General features: G+C 37.5%; 1 protein-coding gene across 3 annotated transcripts; it reads right to left on the bottom strand.

Moving 5' to 3' along the window:
* Positions 1-339: 339 nt before the first annotated feature.
* On the bottom strand, positions 340-17,926 carry TUBE1 (tubulin epsilon 1). Of its 3 annotated transcripts, XM_046674445.1 has the most exons (10): positions 17,817-17,926; positions 17,642-17,715; positions 16,328-16,380; positions 13,907-13,964; positions 10,691-10,806; positions 8,954-9,075; positions 4,670-4,857; positions 4,306-4,481; positions 3,367-3,507; positions 341-656 (listed from the first exon to the last, which is right to left on the bottom strand). In XM_046674445.1, the coding sequence occupies exons 1-10, from the start codon at positions 17,839-17,841 to the stop codon at positions 428-430; spliced, it is 1,182 nt and encodes a 393-aa protein (XP_046530401.1). In that variant the 5' UTR covers positions 17,842-17,926; the 3' UTR covers positions 341-427. The 3 variants fall into 3 exon arrangements, with proteins under 3 accessions (XP_046530402.1, XP_046530401.1, XP_046530403.1); XM_046674446.1 differs by lacking the exons at positions 13,907-13,964; positions 16,328-16,380 and having other exon boundaries at positions 340-656; XM_046674447.1 differs by lacking the exons at positions 13,907-13,964; positions 17,817-17,926.
* Positions 17,927-24,611: the final 6,685 nt, after the last annotated feature.

The raw sequence follows: 24,611 nt of genomic DNA, 5'->3' as shown, positions 1-24,611 counted from the left end.
GGGGGGGGGGGGGGGGGGATTGGGGGAGAAGAAGAAGCAAAAAGAAAAGAAGACTGGCAACATTGTTAGCTCAGGTGCCAATCTTAAAAAAAAAACCCAACAATCTGGGGATATAAAGAAATGAAGGTCTCATAATTTTCCTATAAAATTCCCTACAATTCCCTATTGTCATTCAATAGAGCAGTTTTCCTAAAAATAGACTGTCAAATAGTAAAACATAAACTTCAAGAAGCAGTGTAGTGGTAATAAAACCAGTAACAATAGTTAAGGTTTCTGAACACTTTGAGAAAATAAAACATCTCCTATCATTTAACACTTGTAAATAACAACTTTGTTCCATGATTATTCTTATTTTACATTTGAGGAAAATAAGGCTCAGAGAGGCTAAGCAGCTTGCTCAAGGTCACACTTTAGTTAAGTGGCAATGCTAGAACTTGCAGAGAGGCCGTCTTAATACTCTGCTACACTGTCGCAAGCAGTACACATAAATTATCTTGAAAAATACACAATCAAACCTTTCAATATTTCTGCGAAGATCTGAGATCTGTACATTTCCTCTAACCATGAGGGCACAGGCAAGGTAGAGACTGTGTTTGGGGTCAGCCCGAATTAGCTGGTGATCTTTACTAAAGGCATCTGAAAACATCTGATCCAACCTACAGCAATGAAAGAGTCACTGTTTATTACATCTTTCTTCTGTTTAACTTTAAAATGAAAAGACAGTCATCTATAGGTAAATAACCTTCACATACAAATATATTCTAAATTTCGGCTATCATTTTCTCAAAGCAATCTTGAGAAGAGAGGAAATCATGCAATCTCCTTCTTATTTTGGAATAGAAATCTTCTGCAATATATTGGTGGTTTCAGGTGGCTATAAAATGTTGACTATATCATTAGTGAGCTCTATGTGGTAGTGATTTCTGACACGTGTCATTAGCACTTAGTTCTGTATCCTTATCTACTTTATAGTATCAGAACTATCAAAACTAATTAAAAGCCTACGACATTAAGATTACTTTGTCTCTGTAAAATATATCATAAATATTCTCAGAAATAACTACGAGGAAACTATCAAAAGACAATGTTAGGCTCTCCTATAAAAGTGGTGTTCCTGAAAGGGGAGTCTTAAGTGAACGAAGTCTTTTAACTTCATTCTTTTATCTTTCAGTCAAAGAGAGGACGATAAGGTGACTGACAGATAGTATCCAACGATACACAGCCTCCTAGGTCCTTAATATGGCCCCAGCCTGGTTCTTAAATCCCACTTAATTCAAATGTGATTAGGTTCCTGAGCTAAATCTAGCCAGAGCTTGTGTGCTGAATCTGCAGAATGGGAAGAGGTGCAGAATCACACTCGCTGCCTATTCCTTCGAATAGGTATTCACTAAATGCCTACTATGTGCCAGGCACTATTCTAAGTGCAAGAGACTCAGCAGTGAACAACAACAATTTTCCACTCTAGGAGCTTACATTCTACCCTGATTATCTTAGAGCAAGAAGGACAGAGGACTCCCTTAGGGGATGGGGAGCTCTGTGGGATGCACTGATCCTCCGTACTGTGTTCAAAATTTGGGTGTGGATGTGCTTTTGAGCATTTCTGGAATCAATGAAGTGCAGAAAAGGTTAGGAACCACTACACCACAAGTGGGCAAACTCATTCTTGATTTATCTTTCGTCATCAGATATAAAAACTAGTAAGGAGCTACTTAGAATTATTGGGATCCTTTATTTACATTAGAGATATGGAATTTGAAGAAACATATACATACTTTCACATGTGCTTATTTTCATTTGATAAAAATGGACTAGTTTCAGAACTGACATTTATTAATAAAAGGCACAGCCAAAACCATTCTCACTTGTTTGAAAACTACTAATAAGAAATTAGAGTTTTAAAACTATGCCTTTTAATAGTACAATTTTAAAACAATTTATTATTTACTCAAGGATAAATGTGTTCACATGCTGATATGGCAGCCTTTGAAATATCTACAGTAAAGCAGAAGGAACAAGGAAAAAAAGGGGAAAAACCCCACAAAGACAGAAAGAACATGTGATAAGCTCCTTAAGAGTCTAACATTTCAAAAGTTCCTTATGATTTTCACTAACACATTTTAATTAAAAACAAAACTTCACAACAAATTATGATTATATAAATAAAAAATGTTGACACAGTATTATTTTTATCACCAAGCAGGATTAAAACGAATTTAACTGGTTTTGAACTATTCAGGTTGAAGGACCAAGTCTTTATGCTCAACTTAATTAGAAATTCCATGTCTTTATTTTTAAGAATTAACTTTAAATATAAAAATGTCTGGATTATCACTATTGTACAATAAATACTTTAACACTAATTTACATTCTGTGTCTTCATTAAAGGTGTACATTTTACTTAATATACTAATTTTTAATATGCTGGGCTGATAACAGTGAACATTTAATGAATGATTATCATGTTCCATATACTGTGCAAGTTACTTCACCTGTTAAGGTCATCAGCATCCCACATAGAAAGAGACTCCTATCTATTATTTGGCATAATTGGTTATTTGCTTCTGGCTCAAATAAAAGTTAATCAATATCACTGTGAAATTCCCAGAGTGTAAAACTGTTATCTTGCCCAAACAAATTGTAAAAAATATTTAATTTACTTTTTACTTTAATTACATACTTTCCTCTTACAGAGTCTGAGAGGACCTTTTCCTTCAGTCAACTGTGAATGCTAGTGTGAACTCTTCAAGCTCTTCATCACTGTATATGCCAAGACTATCTTTCAATACATTTTTTGTTAAGTAAACTGATCTAAGTTTTATGCTTAAAAATGACACACAGTTATAAAAGAAGGTGTTCTGGAAATGACATATAATAGCTACCATACAGAGTAACATGTGAAAGTCTTCTATGGTCCTGGGCTGTGACAAGAGCTTTAAATGATACTCTTATTTAATATACCCAACAAGTGTAGGAGGTAGGTACTCTGACTCTCACTTACATAGATGAGAAAAACCCAGAGGAGGTGTCACCTGCCCAGGGTGCTGTAGCTTTTAAGTGACAGAATTAGGATTCAGACTTAAGTCTGTCAGACTTCAAAGCCCTTAAATCTAGTTCAGTAAAAATTGTCTTTATTAATTTTCATAAGCTTAAAAATTTCGTTATTAGATTTAATTTCAAATAGTTTAATATGACATTTTAAAACAATGACTTCTAATTAAAGATGCATTCATATAATGGAAAAATGGCTGTCATCAACTGTATTTTATATACTTCTCACAAAGAAATGATATTAAGTAGAGTTATTATAAACTTTTTTCTTAAAAATTCGAGTTCTCAAGTAATTAGAATAAAGTTACTACATCTTACCTTCGAGGAGGAACGTTAACATCTGCCAGTGTATATAGGGGTGTTAAACTTGACACAAGATAATGCAGTTGAGGAAAAGGAACTAAATTCATGCTGATTTCATTAAGGTCCATATTAAGGGACCCTTCAAATCTCGCAGAGCTAAAAAATTAACATTAAAGCATGAGAAAAACATTTAATTTAAAAATTCTATACTTTGAACATAGCTTGATTTATTCCACAGCATTTTCTTAAATCCTTTCATACACGGCTCTTCAATAGAGAATATATGATCTCTTTCTCTGTATCAGTGAAATTTAGAATCATGAACATCTTGTACAAAGATAATTAAAATACAACACACATCTACGGCAGTTCTTATTTCTGAATTATCTAAAGTGCAACCAACACACTATTACAGTTGCTCATTACATATATAAAAATATCTTACTTAAAACAGACTTTAGATTGAGTTAAACACATATAAGTCCATAATTACTTAATTATTCTATAGACGTCACTAAATTCTTCACGGGCCTGTTTAATACACTCTATTATTTGGGATATAATAATGTCCAAGCGATCTTTTAGATCAAAGTTAAGGAAATATTTTAGACCAGCTAATGAGGAGGTATAGATTAGCTGGTTTAAAAGATTAAGACATTCTACAGCAAAAAAATATTTTTACTTTTGTCCAAGTGTTTCTCAAGTGTATCTACCATAAAACCTTTTATCACTTAACATCTATTAATATTGCATGGGAAATGCTGCTTTGGAGCCATAGAAATTAAAATTCTGGTCTATCACTCCAAGATCTGAAAACACTAGACAAAATGAAATAAAAACTAACAAAGCTTCTACAACTTATAATAAGAAGAAAATGCTACTACAAAAATGCTACTGCGAAACATCGTCAGTGAACTGTTAGACTGTCCTCAGGTACACCACCAATAGGATTACCTTGTTAGGCTGAGCAGCAGATTTGCCACAATGTTGTTCATTGCATCAAAAGGCTTCTCTTGCCACTTTTTAAAAGTCCCAGCACTTGAAGTAACCAGACTCTTTGGCTTTATAGTTGTACCCAACTTTCCAGAATTCACCACGAGGTCAATTTTGCTAATGATGTCAAATAAAGACTTTTAAGGGAAAAATATTGGGAGAGAAGCTATTAAGAAGAGTGGACATAGATGCCATTCTACTAGGAAGGAAAGAAGAGAAAGAAAACAGCTGAAAAATGAAGAGAATGTTTCACATAAGCACATAAACATAACACAAGATTGAAGGTATATAAAATATGTCCATAAAGTACAATGTCATTTCTTACTTGGTTGTCAATGGGCAACACACAGTCTGCATGCTCATTAAGTTCCTTCATTGCCAAGATACTATTATAAGGTGAGGTTATGACATCATCCTCACCAGAAGGATAAACTGAAGTCACAAATCTGTATACTTCTGGGAATTCATCCTCAAGCACCTTTAAAAGATATGTGCCAAGTCCAGATCCTGTTCCTGAGGATTAAAATTTCAAAAAGAAAATAGCATAAATGGTTCAGAATATAATTGTGAAGAATTTGGAATTTTATGATTTATTTGTAGAAATATATATTAAAGACTTAAAATTTTCAACTTATTCCTGTGATTTTATATTAACTAATCTAATTTCAGATAGGAAATGAAGACAACATGGGTAGCGAGGTGTAAGCTTCTGAATTCCATCTCTGGCTCTGACCATGTGGTTGGAAAGTCTTTTTATATTTCACTCTTTTCACATCTAAATTATATCTATATGATGCCAAAGAAATGACTGAAGAGTGAAAAATTCAACTAAGACAGTATTCAGTCTATATTTGATGTTAAGGAACTTAAAAAAACTATCTTGACATCTTTAGTGTAGTATATATATAATTTAATGATGAAGAACACTATCATGACGTTAAGCAACTTATACACTGAGCTAAAACTGTCTAAAATTAAGCATGAGCACCTTGAATTCACAAAATTTTCAAAGATGAAACTATTTTACTATCTATTAAAAAGCAGAAGCTCTAGGAATCTCATTAAGTTTGTAGCACATAGATTTACATTTATATAACTTCAGAAATTTTTAAGAACAGAGAAAAATGCAATCCTCTAAATTGGTGTTTTTCAAACTATGCATTATGAACCATTAGGGGCTATGAAACTAACTTCTTAGATTGGGACCAGAGTTTTCTTTTCTCGAACGAAACAGTAGAAATATCAATGTGTCATATGTGGGTTAAGTAATAATTTCTGAATCTTTTGTTTCAATTTGTGTATGTGTTGGGTTGATATAATATGTATTTCTTGCTCTTCAGGTTAAAAAAAAGTTTAAAAGTCAATGCTCTAACCCAGGGAGATAAATATTAAAGGCTACGATGTCAAAAATACTAGATGAGGGGCTGGCCTGGTGGCGCAGCGGTTAAGTTCGTACATTCTGCTTCAGCAGCCCTGGGTTTGCCGGTTGGGATCCCCAGTGCTGACCTATGCACCGCTTGTCAAGCCATGCTGTAGCAGGCATCCCACATATAAAGTAAAGGAAGATGGGCATGGATCTTAGCTAAGGACCAGTCTTTCTCAGCAAGAAGAGGAGGATTGGCGGCAGACGTTAGCTCAGGGCTAATCTTCCTCAAAAAACAAATACTAGATGAAAGAAAGGGAGATTTTTTTGTTAATCTTTAATGAGAAGGACTTTCTAAGTATCATAAAAAACCAGAGCCATTATAGAAAAGACAGTTTTGACTCCATTAAAAATAAACAAAACTCCTCTATTTAAAAAACCCATAAAATAAAAAGGCAAACTAAGAGAAAATCTTCAACACATATGATGGAAGATTAAATTTCTTTAATAAAGAAGCCTCAGAGCCAGTCGTGATGGCCTATGGGTTAAAGTTCAGTGTCCTCCACTTCGGTGGCCCAGGTTTGGTTCCCGGGCACAGAACCACACTACCTGTCAGTAGCCATGCTGTGGTGGTGGCTCACATAGAACAACTAGAAGGACTTACCACTAGAATATCCAACTATGTACTGGGGCTTTGGGGAATAAAAAAAGAGAGGAAGTTTGGCAACAGATGTTAGCTCAGGGTGAATCTTTCCCAGAAAAAAAAGAAAAAAGAAAAGCTCAAAAATTATTTAAAAAAAAAAAGTCTCACAAATCAACCACCAGGAAAATATGAATAATGCAATAGAAAAACGGGCAAAGGGTATAAAAATGAAACTCAAAACAAATCAAATGGCAAATAGATGTGAAGATGCTCAACATTTCTTCTAAGTAATGCAAATTAAAACAATATAATTTTGAACATACCAGACAGATTTGTGTCTCATAATACTCAGCATTGGTGACTGGGGGAAAATGGCAACTCTCATACGTCGTTGCTAATAATATGGATTGGTGCAATAATGGAGAAAGGTATATCAGCAATATCAATCAAAATTTAAAATGTACATATTCTTTAGTCTCACTTTTCTTTCTAGGGATATTGTCTACACCTGTAGTGGCACAAATGAACACAGACGTATGTACCAGATGTTTACTAGGGATTGTTTGTTATAACTAAACACTATAAACAATTTAAAATCCATCAATGAGAGACTGATTTTAAAAATTATTGTATATTCACACAATTGAATTCTATGAGACAGAGCTAATACTGAAAGACATTCAGGAAAGAGATAAAGTGAAAACACTACAGAATACTATGTATTGCATGATCAGGTTATGTAAAAATATACACACTCACTTTTTTTTTTTTTCTTGCTGAGGAAGATTCATCCTGAGCTAACATCTGTGCCAATCTCTATTTTGTATGGGGGTCACCACCACAGCATGGCCACTGATGAGTGCTGTAGGTCGACGCTGAGGAACTGAACCCAGGCTGCTGAAGCAGAGCATGCCAAACTTAACCACTAGGCCATGGGGCTGGCCCCTATACATACCCACTTTTAATAGGCATAGAAAATATCTGGAAGGATAGACATAAAAACACTGCAAATTTGATTCATGTGAAGAGACGGACTCGGATTAGATATGGGAAAGGAGACTTTCACTATTTAAATTATTTTTTACCATTTTCAGTGAATTATGAATAAAGTATTTATCTTCTGAGATAGAGTAATAGAGGGATTAAAAAAAGGCACCAAAATGAACTATAAGTCAAATGGTTTTCTTTTGAAAACTTAATCAAACTTGCAGGTTAATTATACTAGTACAAAGAAAACTGGCTTCTTAATTAAATGATTAGGATGGTCTTCAAAAGGCATGGTTACAGAGCAATTATAACTTTAATTTTAAAATGCTATCGTATGAAATAATAGATATGTATAAAAAGTCAATTGTATATAACCTGCTCAGTATAAAATCTTAATCATAGGGGCCGGCCCGGTGGCGCAGCAGTTAAGCGCACACGTTCCACTTTGGCGGCCCGGGTTCACTGGTTCAGATCCTGGGTGTGGATATGGCACCGCTTGGCAAGCCATGCTGTGGCAGGCGTCCCACATATAAAGGAGAGGAAGATGGGCACAGATGTTAGCTCAGGGCCAGTGTTCCTCAGCAAAAAGAGGAGGACTGGCAGTAGTTAGCTCAGGGCTAATCTTCCTCAAAAAAAAAAGAAACAAAAAAACTTAATCTTAACTTGGAGAAAAAAAATGTGGTAAATTTTTCTTTCAAAATTGGCTAATCCTGGGGCTGGCCCGGTAGTGTAGTAGTTAAGTTCACGTGCTGTGCTCTGGTGGCCCAGGGTATGTGGGTTCAGATCTCAGGTAGGAACCTACATACGGCTCATCAAGCTAGGCTGTGGAAGCATCCCACATACAAAATGGAGGACGACTGGCACAGATATTAGCTCAGGGCCAATCTTCCTCACCAAAATAATAGGAGTAGTAATAATAATAATAATAATAATAAAATACAATAAAATTGGCTAATCCTATTTTGAAATTAGCAAATTATCATCTGTTTCTATTTCATGGAACAGGGGAGCAAAATACTTTACTTGCAAGGTACAGGCTTCCCTGGGGAAAGAAAGCAATGCAGATCACTTATTCTAGGTCAAGGTGACACATTACCACATAAGGCATGATTTAAAGGAATTGACTGAAAAGATTTCTTTTACTTTTTTCACTTGTTGGAGACAAGAAAGGTTTGAAGGTGGTTAAAGAACATACCCATTCTGATATTCTTTGGCAAGCATCACATGAACATGCTAGAAATACTTAGCTCTTCTTAGGATACGGGACTGCACAAGCAAACTCTTACAACAAGAAAGTGTCAAAATTCCCAAAAAACTCATATGTACTGAAACGCAGCTGGAAATTTTAAAAAAGAAACTAAAGGTAGGAGAAAATAAACTGTCAGATTCAGTTCTACTGACTCTTAAAAGGGCTTCAATAAAAAATAATTGGTTAATAGTGACAATTTGACAAAAATTCAAGATAAAAAAGCGGTTATGTACATATATTCATAAACACACACTCTTAACAGTTCTATCTTTATCAAGCACAGGTCTGAAAATAAGACTTATGCTTGAAAAATGAATTCCCACTTGCACTTTCACGCTGTTATAGGCAAACAAGTGAATAACTTTACCTCCTCCCATGGAATGTATTACAAAAAAACACTGCAAACAATCACAGTGCTCCGCCGACTTTCTAAGTTTCTCTAAAATCTCTTCTTGATAACGACTGCCAAAAACTTTGTGACCCACAGCCCTGAAAATAAGAATATAGATTAAAAAAAATCTATGCATCTATTTCAAGATTTTATTATTTCTGGTCTAAATAAAAAGATTATAGAAAAGCTTTAGAAAGTATTTTTACTGTAATTAAGTAAATTCGATTTTTGTTTCATGTCAATAAAGCATATTATGATATGCCAAAAATACAAGGTAGAAAATATAATAAACATTATATATCTATAATCCTCAAATATCCTGATAAGATAGCTCATTATCATATTAAACTATGGTTTTCTAAATTTACCTTCTCTTAAGGTATAATTACAACACAAGATTTTATACATAGTTTTTTCTCATCTCCATTTAAAGTAAACTGTGACTGCAGTGAATTTTACATATCAAGCAGAATGTGGTCAACTAGAAAGACATTAAAAATTTTTAAACTAACCTATTTTGGTTTAAAATATGAGAAAACACACACATTATTACTAGATGATATGGCACACAGTAGAAAACTGATATTCATGGGCTCTGCAAACCTTTTGGCTGACCAAATTTGCAAGTATCACTATGATGTATTAAAATATAAGAATGATTTCCCCACACACAGTCAGATGTAACTCAAAAGTTTCAGAATAAGTTATACAGCAATTGGAGAAAAGCGAGACAGGTGATCAGATGGGCTGACTTATTAAGTGACTGGTTCTCCCCAAATGAGTCTGAGAACACGAGATTCAAATTCATGCTTTGGTATAATTATACATCACTATGCATTATGAACGTGAGGGATTGGCTGCAAATAGTTAAAATAATGAATATTAGATTTGCAAATAACAAGGAGCTACTTAGTTTTTAAAAAACAAAAACAGTCTCAATGTAAATTTTTAAATGATCATTGCTGGAGCTTTTTTCCCATTGGGAAGAGACCATTTATATATACATAAGGGCCAAACACGGCCTCAGGCTGAACTTGATGCTGGGACGCTGGTCTGGCTTGCATCTCTGTATCAATTCCATTAAATCTGAATAACTGAAAAACTTGATAGAGTCAAATAAAATATGTGACAGAGTTTATAAAATACTTAAAACTTTCATCACTATTTATTATTATGCAAGATCAATTAACAACAAGGAATTCAGCAAATCAATTTTTCATGATTCATTTTTTCCTTTTTTAAGAAAGGGAAAGAACTAGGAAACAGGTGGCTTCTGAGCATTGTGAAACACCATCATTTATCAAGGAAAAGATGATGGGCTGAAAGGCGTAGAGTTAGGTATGGCAAGTTACTCTTCACTTTCTTGTCAGTAGGACCTATTAGAATGAAAGAAAAATAGCTTATTTTTTCAGATGACATTCAATTTCTTTTTTTGCTGGGAAAGATTCGCCCTGAGTTAACACATTCCAAATCTTCCTCTCTTTTTCTTCCCCCTCCCCAAATCCCCAGTGCATAGTTGTATATTCTAGTTGTAAGTGCTTCTAGTTCTTCTATGTGAGCTGCCACCACAGCATGGCCACTGACAGATGAGTCATGTGGTTCTCTGCCCAGGAACTGAACTCGGGCTGCTGAAGTGGAGCCTGCCAAACTTTCACCACTAGGCCACCAGGGCTGTAGCTTGACATTCAAGTTTTCTGTTCAGCATGTCCTCACCAATTATTCCCCGAACCAGAAATATCAGTGATGAGCTGCTTGCTGTCAAATACATCTCTCAATGGTCCCTGCAGAATTTCATTTACTACTCCTTCCTCCATGTCAATCAAGACAGCCTGAGAAAGAGAAAGAAACCTTAATTAGCATACTTTTCTGTAGAATTCGTCACTCTGTAAATGAAAAGAATTTATGAGCTAGGGTTGCATTGTTCTTTTTATAGTTTAAGCTTAATCAAATCTTTATGTAGAATCTATTGTAAGAATTAAAAAATAATTTCACCCTGCGTGAAAGGTGGAATCCAATTAAAGATGGATTCAAAACTCTTATCCTATTCCAAAGTACCAAGTGGGGGAAAAAAGGAACAGAATAATCCCCTCAACTGATTTTCTAACAGTTGTTTTATTCATGTGCCTATGTGACTATAAATTTCTTGAGAACAAGATCTCAGAAATCTAGAAGGTAACTTTAACCAGAAAAAATTCTCAATAAATGTAGCATGCATGAATGCATTTGCTCACTAGGAACAACCATGCTGCTCTTTATGAATCAGTTAAAAATTGTCCAATTCAAATCAGTAAGCTTCCTATTATGTGCCAAGTGAAGGCACTGGATAGATGTCAAAGATGATAACAGGGTCCCTCCTCCCAAGTAACTCACCATCTAATTCATTACTACAAATTTTACTGACATGGGAGATAGCCTCTATTACTGATAAGAGAATGAGAACATAAAACATGAAATTAACTATGGAAAGAAAAACGGAAAAGACTGCAAGGAAATATAGCAAAATGTAAGCAGGGATAGCTTGGCAGTAGGATTATATGCCCTTATCCCCACTGTCTTGTCCTTTATTTCCCATATTTTCTACAAGGAGGAAGAAGAGTGAAAAAGTAAAATAAATAGTTAAATAGATAAGAAAAGCAAAGCTGAAAAACATATTCTGAATTAACCTCAGAGTCCATTATAAAGCTATTAACTCTTTGATTCAGTGTCACACAAGTGCTTGGTTTATGGGCTTTTTCAGATCTTGTGACCACGTAACGCTAAGCACCTACATGCCACTGTTCTAAGTACTTTACATGTATCACCCCATTTAATCCTCACAACCCTACGCAGAGGTACTATAATTATCCTCACTTCACACATGAGGCAACTGAGGCCTAGAAAAGTTAAATAACTTGGCTGTGATCACCCAGCTAGAAAGTGGTGCAGCTGAGATTCAAACCTGGCTAGCCTGGCTGCAGACTCTTCATTCTTAACCACCAAACTACACTCTATCTTATCGAAGGGAGACAGTCAAGTTTGATATCTACAGAGTACTGACTACAGTGGAGTTATAATTTATGCCCATTTAAACTTTGTGAATTCAACTATTTGTGTAGTTGATTAACAGTGTTACTGTAAGCCGGCACTTAAAATAGTATTATTACACAGTGTATTAAGAATATTATATTACTAATTATATAATAATATACCTCCCAGTATATAGGTATATTATAGAAGTATCTTAGAAAGACTACAAAATTATGTTTTACAAATGTGCTCCTTTATATACAGAAATCAATATACATGCACTTTAACAGACACAGGACTATATAGGGTTATTTACTGGCAATTTTAGGGATTTTCAAGGATATTTCTGATAACATGCAATTTTTACCTTAAAGGCCGATTTTAACACCTAATCAACCACATAAAGATTACAAAAAGAAAAAATTAGCTTATACTGGCCTTGTTCCAAAACAGATTTACTGAGATAACTTGTGGAAGATTAAGCCATACCCTCAATTATCCTGCAATCTGGCAAAGGGAGCGACATGCAGAATACAAACTGACAAGCACCTCCTGAAGTCCGTTTTGATAGAATCATAACTGTCACAGTCACTTAGCATTAAAACTCTGACACAGTATATAGCTCTTCCAATCTTCCCTAGTCACATCAGGGCTTTGATGTTTTCCCCTTGGAAATTCATTAAAATTAAGAGGAATTATTCTGGGTCCTTTACTTAGCCGTCCAAGGCCTGGAGTCACAATGGTTCCAGGATTTGATGCTTATTTTTCTTCCAGAGCCACCTGGTGATAGCTTTCTGGCCTTTGGGCTTTCCCTTAATTGTAATATAGGATTTACAAAATTCTCAGTAATTGCCTGTTAACGTTAAGATACTGGGCATGGTGGAGGGACCCAACCACCAAGTTACGTGAAGCCTAGACTCTTCAGTAATCACAGCCACATAACACCAAGACTCCAACGGAGTCTTCCAGGACAAAAGTCAAAGGCTACAGAAGCACGGTGATTTATTCTTTCCCAGTAGGGCTTCCACCCCCTCCCACTTGGCTCGTTGATATGGTGGTGGGAAAGAGCTCAAATTGGGAGTGGCCTAGGAAATGTCAACGTTTGTTTTTCTCTCTCTGAGTAAGATTTGGATTGGGAGGTCAGCGCTCTCCATGGCATGGAGTATACCAAGTGTTCATCAATTAACCTAACAGGCTGCAAGCACATGGTCTCTGCTCTGAATTTTGTTTCCCAAGGACATCAGAGACCACAGATCCAAGGAGATGGTTCCCAGGTACCACAACACTATTGCTTTCCACTCTTACGGCCACTACTCCGGGTCTGATGCTCATCGTCTCAATTACTTCCACAGCATTCAAATGCCTTTCTTTTTTGTTATAGTCAAAGATTATTGATCAACAGTTGGAAAAAGCAGTTTGTTGGAGAAACCACTACTGAAGAGAAGCTTCCTGGAATGAGAGTAAGACCAAATATGGGCTGTTGACTCAAAGTACTTTTGTTCAGGAGGCCTTACATGCTTAGGCTATTTATTCATTATAATGCTGCTGGATCCACACTCTATTGGGAGTAGTAACTCTGATGCAAATAAATCTTCCAACAAAAAACTAATTTGCATTAGTATGTACTTCAGGCTTAGAGTTGAGAAAGCTTCTTTTGTTATCATTTGTCTAGATGTGTATTTCTCCTGAAACATTTAGGAAAAAATGCTAACTATGCAGGTTTTTTTACTTTAAGCACAAAATTTTCCTCCCAAAGTTTCAGGCAGACACAAATGTCTGCTTAATTATATTCAGATTAAATGTGGTTTAGTAAACACTTTTTTTTAATTTGAGAAGTTGAAATTTTATTCTCATGATAGGTACAGAAGTATAGTTATTTTAAAAACACATGCAATGTTAAGAATCCAAGTGTATATCTCTTACTCGTGCTTTTAAAGAACAAATTTTCCCCTTGGAAATACTGCCACCATCACCGACCACTCTGAAAGATAAAAAATAAGAAAAGGTCCTAAGATCTTCTATGGCTAATAGTGCTATCGGGTAATAAAGTTAACTTCCATTTGGCTAGATATAGGCCAGGGGAGGCACACACAAAAGGCAATGAAGGAGCCATTCCTAATCTCCTTCTCCTTTGTCTACCTCCCATTGGGCTGAAGAAGCAGGTACTTATTCCCCAGCTTTCTTTGTAGTTAGGGCTGGCCATGTAATCCAGTTCTGACTAATGAGATAAAAGGTATTCTGGGAAGCTTTTCTGATAAAAACCATCAGACGCAGTTGGTGCCCATGTGATTCCTGGAGTGGAGGCTGCCAGCTTATAGTTTACCTTTGCTTATTACCTTTATTGCTTAAGCCACCATTAATGTGGTCTCCTGTTGCAGCCCAAGACATCAACTGATATACCAGTTATACACCAGAGTATCTAAGGCTGTTCCTAGAATTTCATGTTTAACATAAGCTACCAAAGTAAATAAATCTATGATCAAACACAGTGTAGAAGTCAATATAGTTTATAAGAAGACAGAACATATGAAGGGAAGATGAACTGAGCACAGATGATGCTACAGGTCAGGGGTTGGTAAACTATAGTCCTCGGGCCAAATCTCACCAGCTGCTTGTTTTCCTAAATAAAGTTTTATTTGAACATAACAACATCCATTTGTTTACATACTATCTATACCTGCATTCATGCTACAATGGCAGAGTTGAGTAGATGTGACACAGACCTTATGGTCTGCAAAACCTAAAATATTTATCATCTGGCCTTTACAGGAAAGGTCTGCCCACCCCTGTTACAGGCAAATTCCTATCATGTTATTAAAAAGGTGTGATCATTTCCTCAAATAGATACAGAAGCGTACACAAAGATGTGGTCTTGTTTTTGACAAAGATTTTTTGTACTAACTGTGGAACAGATGCTACATGTGTTGATAGCACATGGAAAGAAGAGCAAGATACCAAGCCTCTTCTCCCCAAACTCGATACTGGGGAAATAAGAATGCTCTCAGGTTAAATTATAAAACAGAGTAGATGAGAATATAGTTGTGTAAAGTCACCTTATTAAGAGAGAATTGCTCCCAGGCTGAGTCTCCACTATATAATACTCAGTGAAAGGATTGGCCGTCACCAATAGAGGGGATGGGAGTAGGAACTTAGTTAGAAGGGAAGCACCTAAAAGAAGTATTAAATAGCAAATATGAGTCTCTTAATAGTATTTAGGGGACAGGATGTTCTAGTTCACAAACAAGATGGAATCTAGTCTATATGACATATCTTCATCAAATAAAGATAAATGACACCAGTCATTAAGGTAACACACCAAACTTCCCTTGGTCTGATTCCATAGTCACCAAGAAACTATCTATCACTGAGTTGTTGGGTAGATTTCCTACAGAAAAGAATGTGCTTTTGAAGGGAAATGAGTATGTAGTCTTCTTGAGTTACAGTTCCTACCATCGATTACTACATTGACTGTTTTTAAATCTCCCATTCTCCTTGAGTTTGGTTTATCTGCTTGTACTGGAGAGTAGTGGACCCATTCTCAAACTATCAACAAGGTTTCTGAGTCTGCAAGCCCGAGGGTTAGACTCTGGAATTTACCAAGGATTTGGGGACAAATTAGCCTTCCCTAGGAGATAACTGCCTCAAATACCCAGCTAACTAATTCAAACTAGAACTGGAATTTTTAGTGAATTAGATTAAAGCTGGATATCAAGTATATATTTTTCAGCTCATGCCCCTCCAGTTTAGTTTTATTATGTATTTTGAAAGTGCATGAACTTAATGATTTAACTTTAAAAGCTTATGGACATACCCTGAAAGCCAAATTACTCTTTCAGGTAGAAGACATATACATACATATACTCTTTATTAAATAAACAAAAGTAATCTAATCTGACAACTGCCTTTCTCCTTTTTAGCACATTCACTGCATACAGCAAATCTTCCTGACCACAAATAATATCAGAGAAACGTAAACAAGATATTTTTTCTTTCAAAAGTTAGCCATTACTGAATACGTTAACAAGATACCCTGAGGGAAACCTTTAGCATTCCTTTAGTGAAACTTTATTTCAAGGTCAAGTTAAATGAAGGCATACTAAAGGTTCTTTCTGTTCTTTAATATGGCCTTAAAAGGAAACCTGTAATGCTCTGCAGAATGATATGAGAATATTAGAGATATGAGAATAAATATGCTTTCAATAACGAGAAAAACAAACAAACAAAAAGCTAGACAACTTCTTTACAGTAATCAGCTGTTTTTATTGTCCTTTGAAGAATTCTCTCCCAACCTACTGACATGAAAAGATTCATTACGCTATATGACAGACTTTAATCCCATCTTACCTGGTATCCACATTTCTAAAGAAGCTGCTTATTGCCTCATCATAAATTCCTTTCTAAAACAAGAAAAAATATATTTATAGCATTTGATTAAGTTTTTCCTCTTTCTCAAATAAAGTCTTCTCAATTTAATAATCCCACAATACTGTAATGTCTGGTATGTGGCTATGAGAAGAAAAAGCACATTATCATAAAATGCTTAGACTGATTCTTCCAATCTAGCGAACAGTAAGCAGGCATCTATGGATTCAGTTCAGCAGAGAAGGCTGAAGGACGGACTCCCCCAGGCCTGGAGAACAGGTGTAACACATGAAAGCTTTCTCTGGATTCTTGGTGATCACTTTAAAAGCTGATGGTTAAATTAAGGAATATAATACCACACGTGTGACCTATTTTACAAAGTACTTTCACATACGCTATCTCATCGCTCTTCACAAGAACCCTGATAAAGAGGAGACTGAGCATTACGGAAACTTAAGACTAAGGTTTCTGGCCAGTGTTCCTAATGCCAACATACTTTTAAAAACAGTTTGTTCTTCAAATAGTAACAAATGTTGGAGAGTTGTGGAGAAAAAGGAACCCTCATACACTGCTGGTGGGAATGCAAACTGGTGCAGCCACTATGGAAAACAGTATGGAGATTCCTCAAAAAACTAAAAATAGAACTGCCATATGATCCAGCCATTCCACTACTGGGTATTTATCCAAAGAGCTTGAAGTCAGCAATTCCAAAAGTCCCATGCACCCCAATGTTTACTGCAGCATTATTTACAATAGCCAAGACGTGGAAGCAACCTAAGTGCCCATCAACAGATGACTGGATAAAGAAGATGTGGTATACATATATATATACAACGGAATACTACTCGGCCATAAAAAAGAACAAAATCGTCCCATTTGCAACAACATGGATGGACCTTGAGGGAATTATGATAAGTGAAATAAGCCAGATAGAGAAGGACAATCTCTGTATGACTCCACTCATATGAGGAATTTAAACATGTGGACAAAGAGAACAGATTAGTGGCTACCAGGGGAAAGGGGAGGTCGGGGGTGGGCACAAAGGGTGAAGGGTTGCACCTACAACACGACTGACAGACAATAATGTACAACTGAAATTTCACAAGATTGTAACCTATCATTAACTCAATAAAAAATTTTAAAAAACCAAACAAAAAAAAAAACAGTTTGTTCTTTCATGACAAGATCCCATACAACTTATATCAGTCAGATAAAAGCTCAACTAAAGTAATTCTTGCTTATCTGTTGGAAGTGCCTCGGTGACGGGCGAGGGGGCTCCCCGGGCGGGGCCGGTACCTGGTTGACCGCGGCGTGCTCCCTCAGCGCCAGGTCCCAGAAGCAACAGCCGATCTGGTTTCCGCACTGGCCGACTGCGATCAAGGAGAGGAAGGAAGGAGAGCGGACATTAGGCGGCAAGCAAGGCCGCTCGGCTCCGCGGAGACCGGGTCCCCACCCTGGCGGTGCAGCTTACCCTGTACGATCACCGACTGGGTCATGCTGCAGCGCTGCCCGCTCAGCGCACTTATGAACCCGCGCCGCCTTTGTATTCCCCGGGCGCACAAACGGAGCTCTCCGAGGGGGCGGGGCGACCGTAAGTCACGCCGCTGCCGTAAGTCGCTGCCGTAGCTGAGCACTTCTCCAGGTTCAGGGAACAATTTTCCGTCACATGGCTGCGCAAGCGCACTGCGTCTCACGGTTACCATAGCGCCTGGTCCTTCGGACCGCAGATCTTCGCTGCCTTGTCAACATCTTTGAGCAGCTCCGGAGGCCGGGGTAACTGGCGGGTAACTAGGCTTTGGAGTGGGGTTTTAAAACATGCGTCTTTAAGACTGTTCATGGGCTATCAGAGATTTAGACTTCGTTCACAGTCTCAACATCCTGGGCAGTGGGTCAAATTCCGTTTATTCACGTTCCTCGGGACCCAGCGTTAGGATCTCTGTCCAACAAGCCCTTTGTTCTAATAGAAAGCGAACATTGTCGATGGGCACAAAGAAACTCTAGACAAATAAACGGTGTCAGGGCACAACCGAAACTATGGAGTTCTGCCCGTTGACAAGGGTGGCGCTTCAGAGACTCAACCAGTCTTTGTTGAACACTGTGTGCTCCCAACATTAACTTTTAGGTCCTCTGGAGGATTCAAAAGAAATTAAGACATGGATCCAGCTCCAAGAAGCGTACAACCTAATTGAAGACACACACGAAATACTAAAAAGAGTGTGACTTACAATATTGTGTGGCGCTAACTATAAGTGCAATAGGATTCAGTGGATGAGGATGTAGACCAATAGAAGTCTGATGGAAGATGTGGAATTAAAACTAGGCATTTGATGTATGTATAGTGTTTAGATGGAAGAAAGGAGAAGATTGAAAAATCAGGCTTTTTTGAAAATTACCAACTCCTTAAAATTGCCAAAAATTGAAAAATACTGTAAACTCATTGATCAATTTAGACTAGATTTCAGTTAAGAACTCAAGCACTCCTTTAATAAAAATTAGTATTTTCCCCCAAAATTCTGAGGAACTACAAAATCTTAGAAAGACTTCCTTTTTTTAAAAAGTCATATGTGCTGTTAGTGTGTGGCAATATGAACTGCAATATTCGATGGATTGGAACACATCCCCCCACCAAGACAAATAGTTGCCACTGCATTTTTGATAGCTGGTTAAGTTTGAAGTTGCAATGGGTGGTTTATGGTGCTGAAGCTTTCTTACATTTCCATTTGCATGTTTTTCATCTTAGTACTTATATCTCTTGAGATTAATAGGGAAATTTTAATCAAGAATTTTTGCACTTGCTGGATTTTACTCTTTACTGTGTATTGGTTAGCATCGTGTCAGTGTACCTCCAACACTTCTCTTCAGGTCTTGATGTTGAAGTCCCAAAGTCTGGGGCTTCCAAAATTTGCAAAGCTTCGTCCAGTTCATAGGCAGTGATGTGAGCAGATCTGCATCAGTGAGCTATGGTGCCAGCTCGTCTCATGTTCTGGCTTCTGCAGAGTGATACCCCCCATGCTGTAATTAGGTCCCAGACATTATTTCCCAGGAGTCATACATGGGAACAAAGTCAAATTAAGAAAGGCCTAACAAATCTTAATAACTTCAGTCTGGAGAGAATCAGACTGAGAGGCAATTCTGCTTAAGAGTCAAAGTAGAGGGGCTGGCCCTGTGGCGTAGTAGTTAAATTTGGCATGTGCTCCACTTCAGCAGCCCCAGTTCATGGGTTTGGATCCTGGGTGCGGACCTACACCACTTGTCAACCATGGTGAGGCAGCGACCCACTTATAAAGTGGAGGAAGATTGGCACAGATGTTAGCTCAGGGCCAATCTTCCTCAGAGGAAAAAAAAACGTCAAGGTAGAACCTTACATACTGGCCACTTCAGGACATCAACAGAGGCAGGAGAACTTTTTAGAGTTTATATTTTCCAAGAGACCACATTGAAGTCATAAATCTGAGCATATCCTGGAGTTGAATGCACTCGTAATTAGATGGACTGAGACCTCATGTGAGATTTTCAACAAACTCTCAGAAGAACAAGCAGAACCCAGACCATCCTGGAAAGCTGCACATAGCCCTAATGGCATTCTCTCTAATATACCTCCACTGATACAAACACAATGAAAAAGAAAATGTGACTTACCTTTCAAAGTCTAGGTATAAGTGGAAGAATAGGTTTCAGATAAGTAGGAAAGAAGTCAAGAAGAATTTACCCACGTAATAGCGGAGTATGGTAGATTGGATTATTATTCTGGATTCTTCACTCTCTCCCTCCACACATGGCTGTGCAGTACTTCCTGGTCTAGTAGAGTAGGCAGAGTATACATCTTTGCCCCATTGATGCTGGGCTTGGTCATGTGGCTTGTCTTGGCCAATGGAATGATGTTAGGTATGAAACAAGCAGGGGTTTTAGATATGCTTGCATGCTTTTGCCTCTTGGACTTTGCTGTTTTTCCTGAGAAAACCTGCCTCAGGTGGCTGCTCTTCCCAAAATAATGAAGCCTTGTGGACCAGATCTGAATCTGAATCTGAATCTCAATCGAAATGTGGAGTCTTGCTGATCCTAGTCAAACCCAGGTGAGGCAAGCGGAGATCAGATGAAAAGCAGGCTATCCACAGTCTTAAGAGTGAGAAAAACGTTTGTGGTTGAAGCTGCTGAGATTTGGGGTGCAATAGTATTGGAGCAATAGCTGACTAACATACCAAGCTAATGTATTGGACAGAATTTCATATATTAAATATGAGCAAGAGAAAAAAATCATTGAGAATCATGCAGACTACTACTGTAAAAGGATGTAAGGAGAATAGCATGCAAAAGATGGATGAAGTACATGACCTGGCTAAAGCCTAACCTAAGAGGAAAAAGAGAAAATCCATCATATGTTCTTTGTGTTTCAGAGAAACTTAAGAATATGAATTCAGCAATGCAGGAACTCAAAGCCAAGATGCTACAATAATGTATTGAGAAGCAAGCTCTGTGACAGCTGAGTCCTGCTTGTTTTGTTCACTACTATATCCCTAGTACCTAGAACCTGGCCTGGTATACTATACGTAGTCAGTGAATATTTAATTCCTAAATCAACTAAAATGGAGATAAAAGAGCCAAGGAAATTAAAGATGAAAAAACCACTTTAAAGGTCTAATAAATAATTAGAAGCATGAGGAAACAGACTAGAGAGCTGAAAGTCAAATTACTGATGTAGAGGAAAAGCATGAGATAATCACAGAGAACACTGAGGCAAAGGACAAAAGTATTAAAACTCTTAGAAGATAATATATATGGAAGAAACAAAGATGGTTCAATAAGATTAATGTGTCCCTGAAATAGAGAACACAGCAAATGCAAGAAGAAATGTACTTACCGTTATAAAAAAAATTAAAAAGGAAGAAAAATTTATAGATTAAAAGGATATGTCATGTTCCATGGAAAAATTTGTATAAAACAGTCAACACTAAAGTATGTAACCAGGTTAAGGTATTTAATTTTCAGAATAAAAAAAGAATTCTTTAGGTACCCAGGCAAGAAGCAAAAAGGGGGATGTATTTGGAGAAAAACAGTCTCCCTTGGACTCATCTATAGCACAATCAGTACTGGAAGGCATTGAAAAAACACTGCAAAGTTCTGAGGGGGAATAAAATGTGTTCCAAGAAAAGTGTATTTGTATAGTTTACCAAGTTGTCATTTAAGTATAATTTGAATTTGTGGGTACTCTGTCCAGTTTTATTCCTACTTGCACTCTACCATTTCTGAATGCATCTCTTTCTCATGTAACTTGACAAACAGCCACAACCAGCAGCAACCAATGTGTCATTAACATTGTCTTTGAACCTCTTCACCTAGCATTCAAGTTCATTAGTAAATTATCTGCCTTCTAGGTTTCACAGTTTTCCAAAGGTTTTTCTAGTATGTTTGCCACTGAATAGTATAGATATGCAGTTTTTCAGCTTCCAATAACAATTTCCTTGTCACTTCCTGCTTGACCAGTATGCTAGTGACTTAAATTTTAGGTTTTTGTTATGGAAGTACATGAGTCTGGACAAATCAGCATAAATTTTATTTTGCTGTGGTAACAACCAACCCCCAAATCTCAGTGGTGTAAAACAACTGAGTTTGTTTTTTGCACATGATTCATATCCACTGGGGGATGTCTGGTGGCTATGCTTTATGTTATCCTCACTCTGGTACCCAGGCTGTTGAACTGCTGCTATTTGGTACATTCCTGGGTTTTGTGGCAGAGAGAAAAATAGCTCAGGAGGGTCTTGCACTGCAGTTAATGGCTGCTGTTAACTCTCTGGCCAAAATTAGGCACGTGGGCTCTAAGTGATCATAAAGGGGTTAGGAATTACAATTTCTGGAAAAAATAAAGCCAGAAATATTTGAGGAAAAACTTTTGTAAGTACTTCACAAGCATTGTCAGACATGACATCAGAATACAGCGTCTGTGGTAGGCATCCTCTAAGAGGTCCCCCAATGATCTCTGCCTCCTATTTTTGTGTAATTCTATCCTTTATAGAGTCTAGGGCTGAACATAATGACTTCTTTCTAATGAATAGAGCCCAAACACAGCCCAGTGGCCACCCTGAGCTGGGGAGACAAAGTTGAGAATTCTGGGGGACCAGTGCAGCCAGAATTTGTAGGGCACAATGCCAGAGAGGAGTGAGTATACAGAGAAAGCTCTGGAGATCTTCCTGGGGTTAATGTGAGCCTTAAACTGCATACTGATCAGTGCATGCATGTGTGGAAATTACCCAAAACTGAGGAAAGAACCATTGGAAAGAAGCAGGCAGAACAATTCCTGGGGTTTACACAGGGCTGGAACTAATTCACTCCTAATATCTTGAGTGGAGGAACCTTGTAATAGGTGGGGGCATTGAGTTGAGCACACAGAAAGGTATTGCCTCAGCAGTGGAGACAAATTAGCTGTCGATGAAAGGCTGTTCTGAGTGAGCCTAAGAAAGCATAAAGTCAAGCCTCCAAGAGACCACAGTTTCCAAATAACTGTCCCAGACCCAAACTTGAAAGTACTAAGTGGACTAAAAATAAAATCCAGCATTCAACAAAGTAAAGTTCACGATGTCTGGCATCAAATCAAAAATTGCAAGATATGCAAAAATGTAGGAAAATACACTCCATAATGAGATGAAAAATCAGTCAGTAAAAACACACCAAGAAATGGCACACATGAAAGAATTAGTAGACAAGGATATTAAAACAATTTATAAATATACTCCATATGTTCAAAAGGCAAAAGGAAGCATGAACAGACTAGGAAGAGGCAAAGAACTATAAAAGACCCAAATTAGACTTCTGTAATATCAGCTCTCTTTTTTAAGGATTCTAGATTTTTATCTCATTCATTGTGTTCTTCATCTCCAGCATTTCTGAGTGCTTGTTTATAGTTTTAGTCTATTTTGTGAAGAATTCTCTCTGTTCATTGATTTTATTCCTGAGTTCATTGAACTGTCTTTCTGAGTTTTCTTGTAACCTGTTGAGTTTCTTTATAACTATTTTGAATTCTCTATCATTTAGATTGTAAATTTCTGTGACTTCAGGATTGACCTCTGGGTACTTGTCTTTTTCCTCTGGTCTGGAGCGTTAATATACTTCTTCATGCTGTTTGATGGGGTGGACTTTTGCTGTCACATAGTGGTAGTATCTGGTCACAGATTCCACCTGCTGCCATTGGAGGGGGGCAGGAGTTGTGTTTTCTCAGCTGACTGTGACCCCTGGCAATTGTGCCTGTCCATTGGAAACTGTGCTGACAGGACCTGTCTGCATTTGCCTCCTGGCCACTGCTGCTTTACACACATATGTGCAGGTGCTCAGGTGGGGATCCCCTGCTCTGGCTGACTGGCTGAGGTGGAGCACCAGGTGGAAGGGGGTGAAGGGGTGCTTCCTTTCGTGTGCACAATCCCATACACTCCCACTCTGCACTCACTATCTGCCTGCCTGGGCTGCTTGGCTTGCAGGGGACACCCCCATGATAGCTTAGCTGCCTTGGTGTGGAGCATTCCAGTGGGCTGAGAGACAACTCCAAAAATGAGAGCATTCCTGCAAAGAGCTACCTTATTCCCCTTCTCCTCTTAGAGTTGCACACTGGCTGCTGTGCAAGGTCCTGCATCCTAGGTTGCTGCCTGCTGCCACTGGGGAAGGGAGAGGAGATCTGCTTATCTCCTTCCATTGACTCTTGGGGGGGGGTCCAGCACCCCCATCTTCAGACGTGTGTCTACATGGATCTCTCAGACATCTTTTGTGTTGTTTGAATATCCTCTGTTGGTATATGAATGTCCTTTTCATTGTATCTTAGTGCGGAGAGACTAAGGGAAGAGCTCACTCTGCCATGATGCTGATGTCAGTCTCCAGTTCAATTATTTTTTGGAAGACAGTGGCTACATAAGCTGAGTCCAAATTAGACTTCTTGAGATAAAAAATACATTGTCTAAGATGAAAAACACACAGGATGGAATTAAGAGTGGATTAGACATTGCAAAAGAGAAATGAACTTAAAGTGACCATATTAATAGAATTATACAAAATAAAATAAAGAAGAAAAAAGATAATAAAAAAAAGCAGGATTAATGTCCTGTAGGACAACTTCCAACAGGATTATATATATGTAATTGGAGTTCCAGAGGGAGGAAACAAAAAATACTTGAAGAAATAATGGCTGAGAAATTTCCAAATGTGATAAAAATTATGAACCTACAGACCCAAGAAGATCAATAAACCTTAGAGACAAGAAACAGGGAGAAAACTATACCAAGTACAT

This window comes from Equus quagga, chromosome 11 (genome assembly GCF_021613505.1).
Source record: "Equus quagga isolate Etosha38 chromosome 11, UCLA_HA_Equagga_1.0, whole genome shotgun sequence".
In the NCBI taxonomy this organism is placed as follows: domain Eukaryota; kingdom Metazoa; phylum Chordata; class Mammalia; order Perissodactyla; family Equidae; genus Equus; species Equus quagga.
This window is presented reverse-complemented; position numbering and strand designations above follow the sequence as displayed.

What these genes read in the sequence shown, in the direction of transcription:
- TUBE1 (XM_046674445.1), bottom strand. Translation starts at nt 17,841, where the DNA reads ATGACCCAGTCGGTGATCGTACAGG. An exon ending in AGCACGCCGCGGTCAACCAG is followed by an intron (nt 16,381 to 17,641) that starts GTACCGGCCCCG and finishes TTCTTGTTTTAG; the next exon opens with AAAGGAATTTATGATGAGGC. An exon ending in AATACATTCCATGGGAGGAG is followed by an intron (nt 4,858 to 8,953) that starts GTAAAGTTATTC and finishes TTTAATCCTCAG; the next exon opens with GAACAGGATCTGGACTTGGC.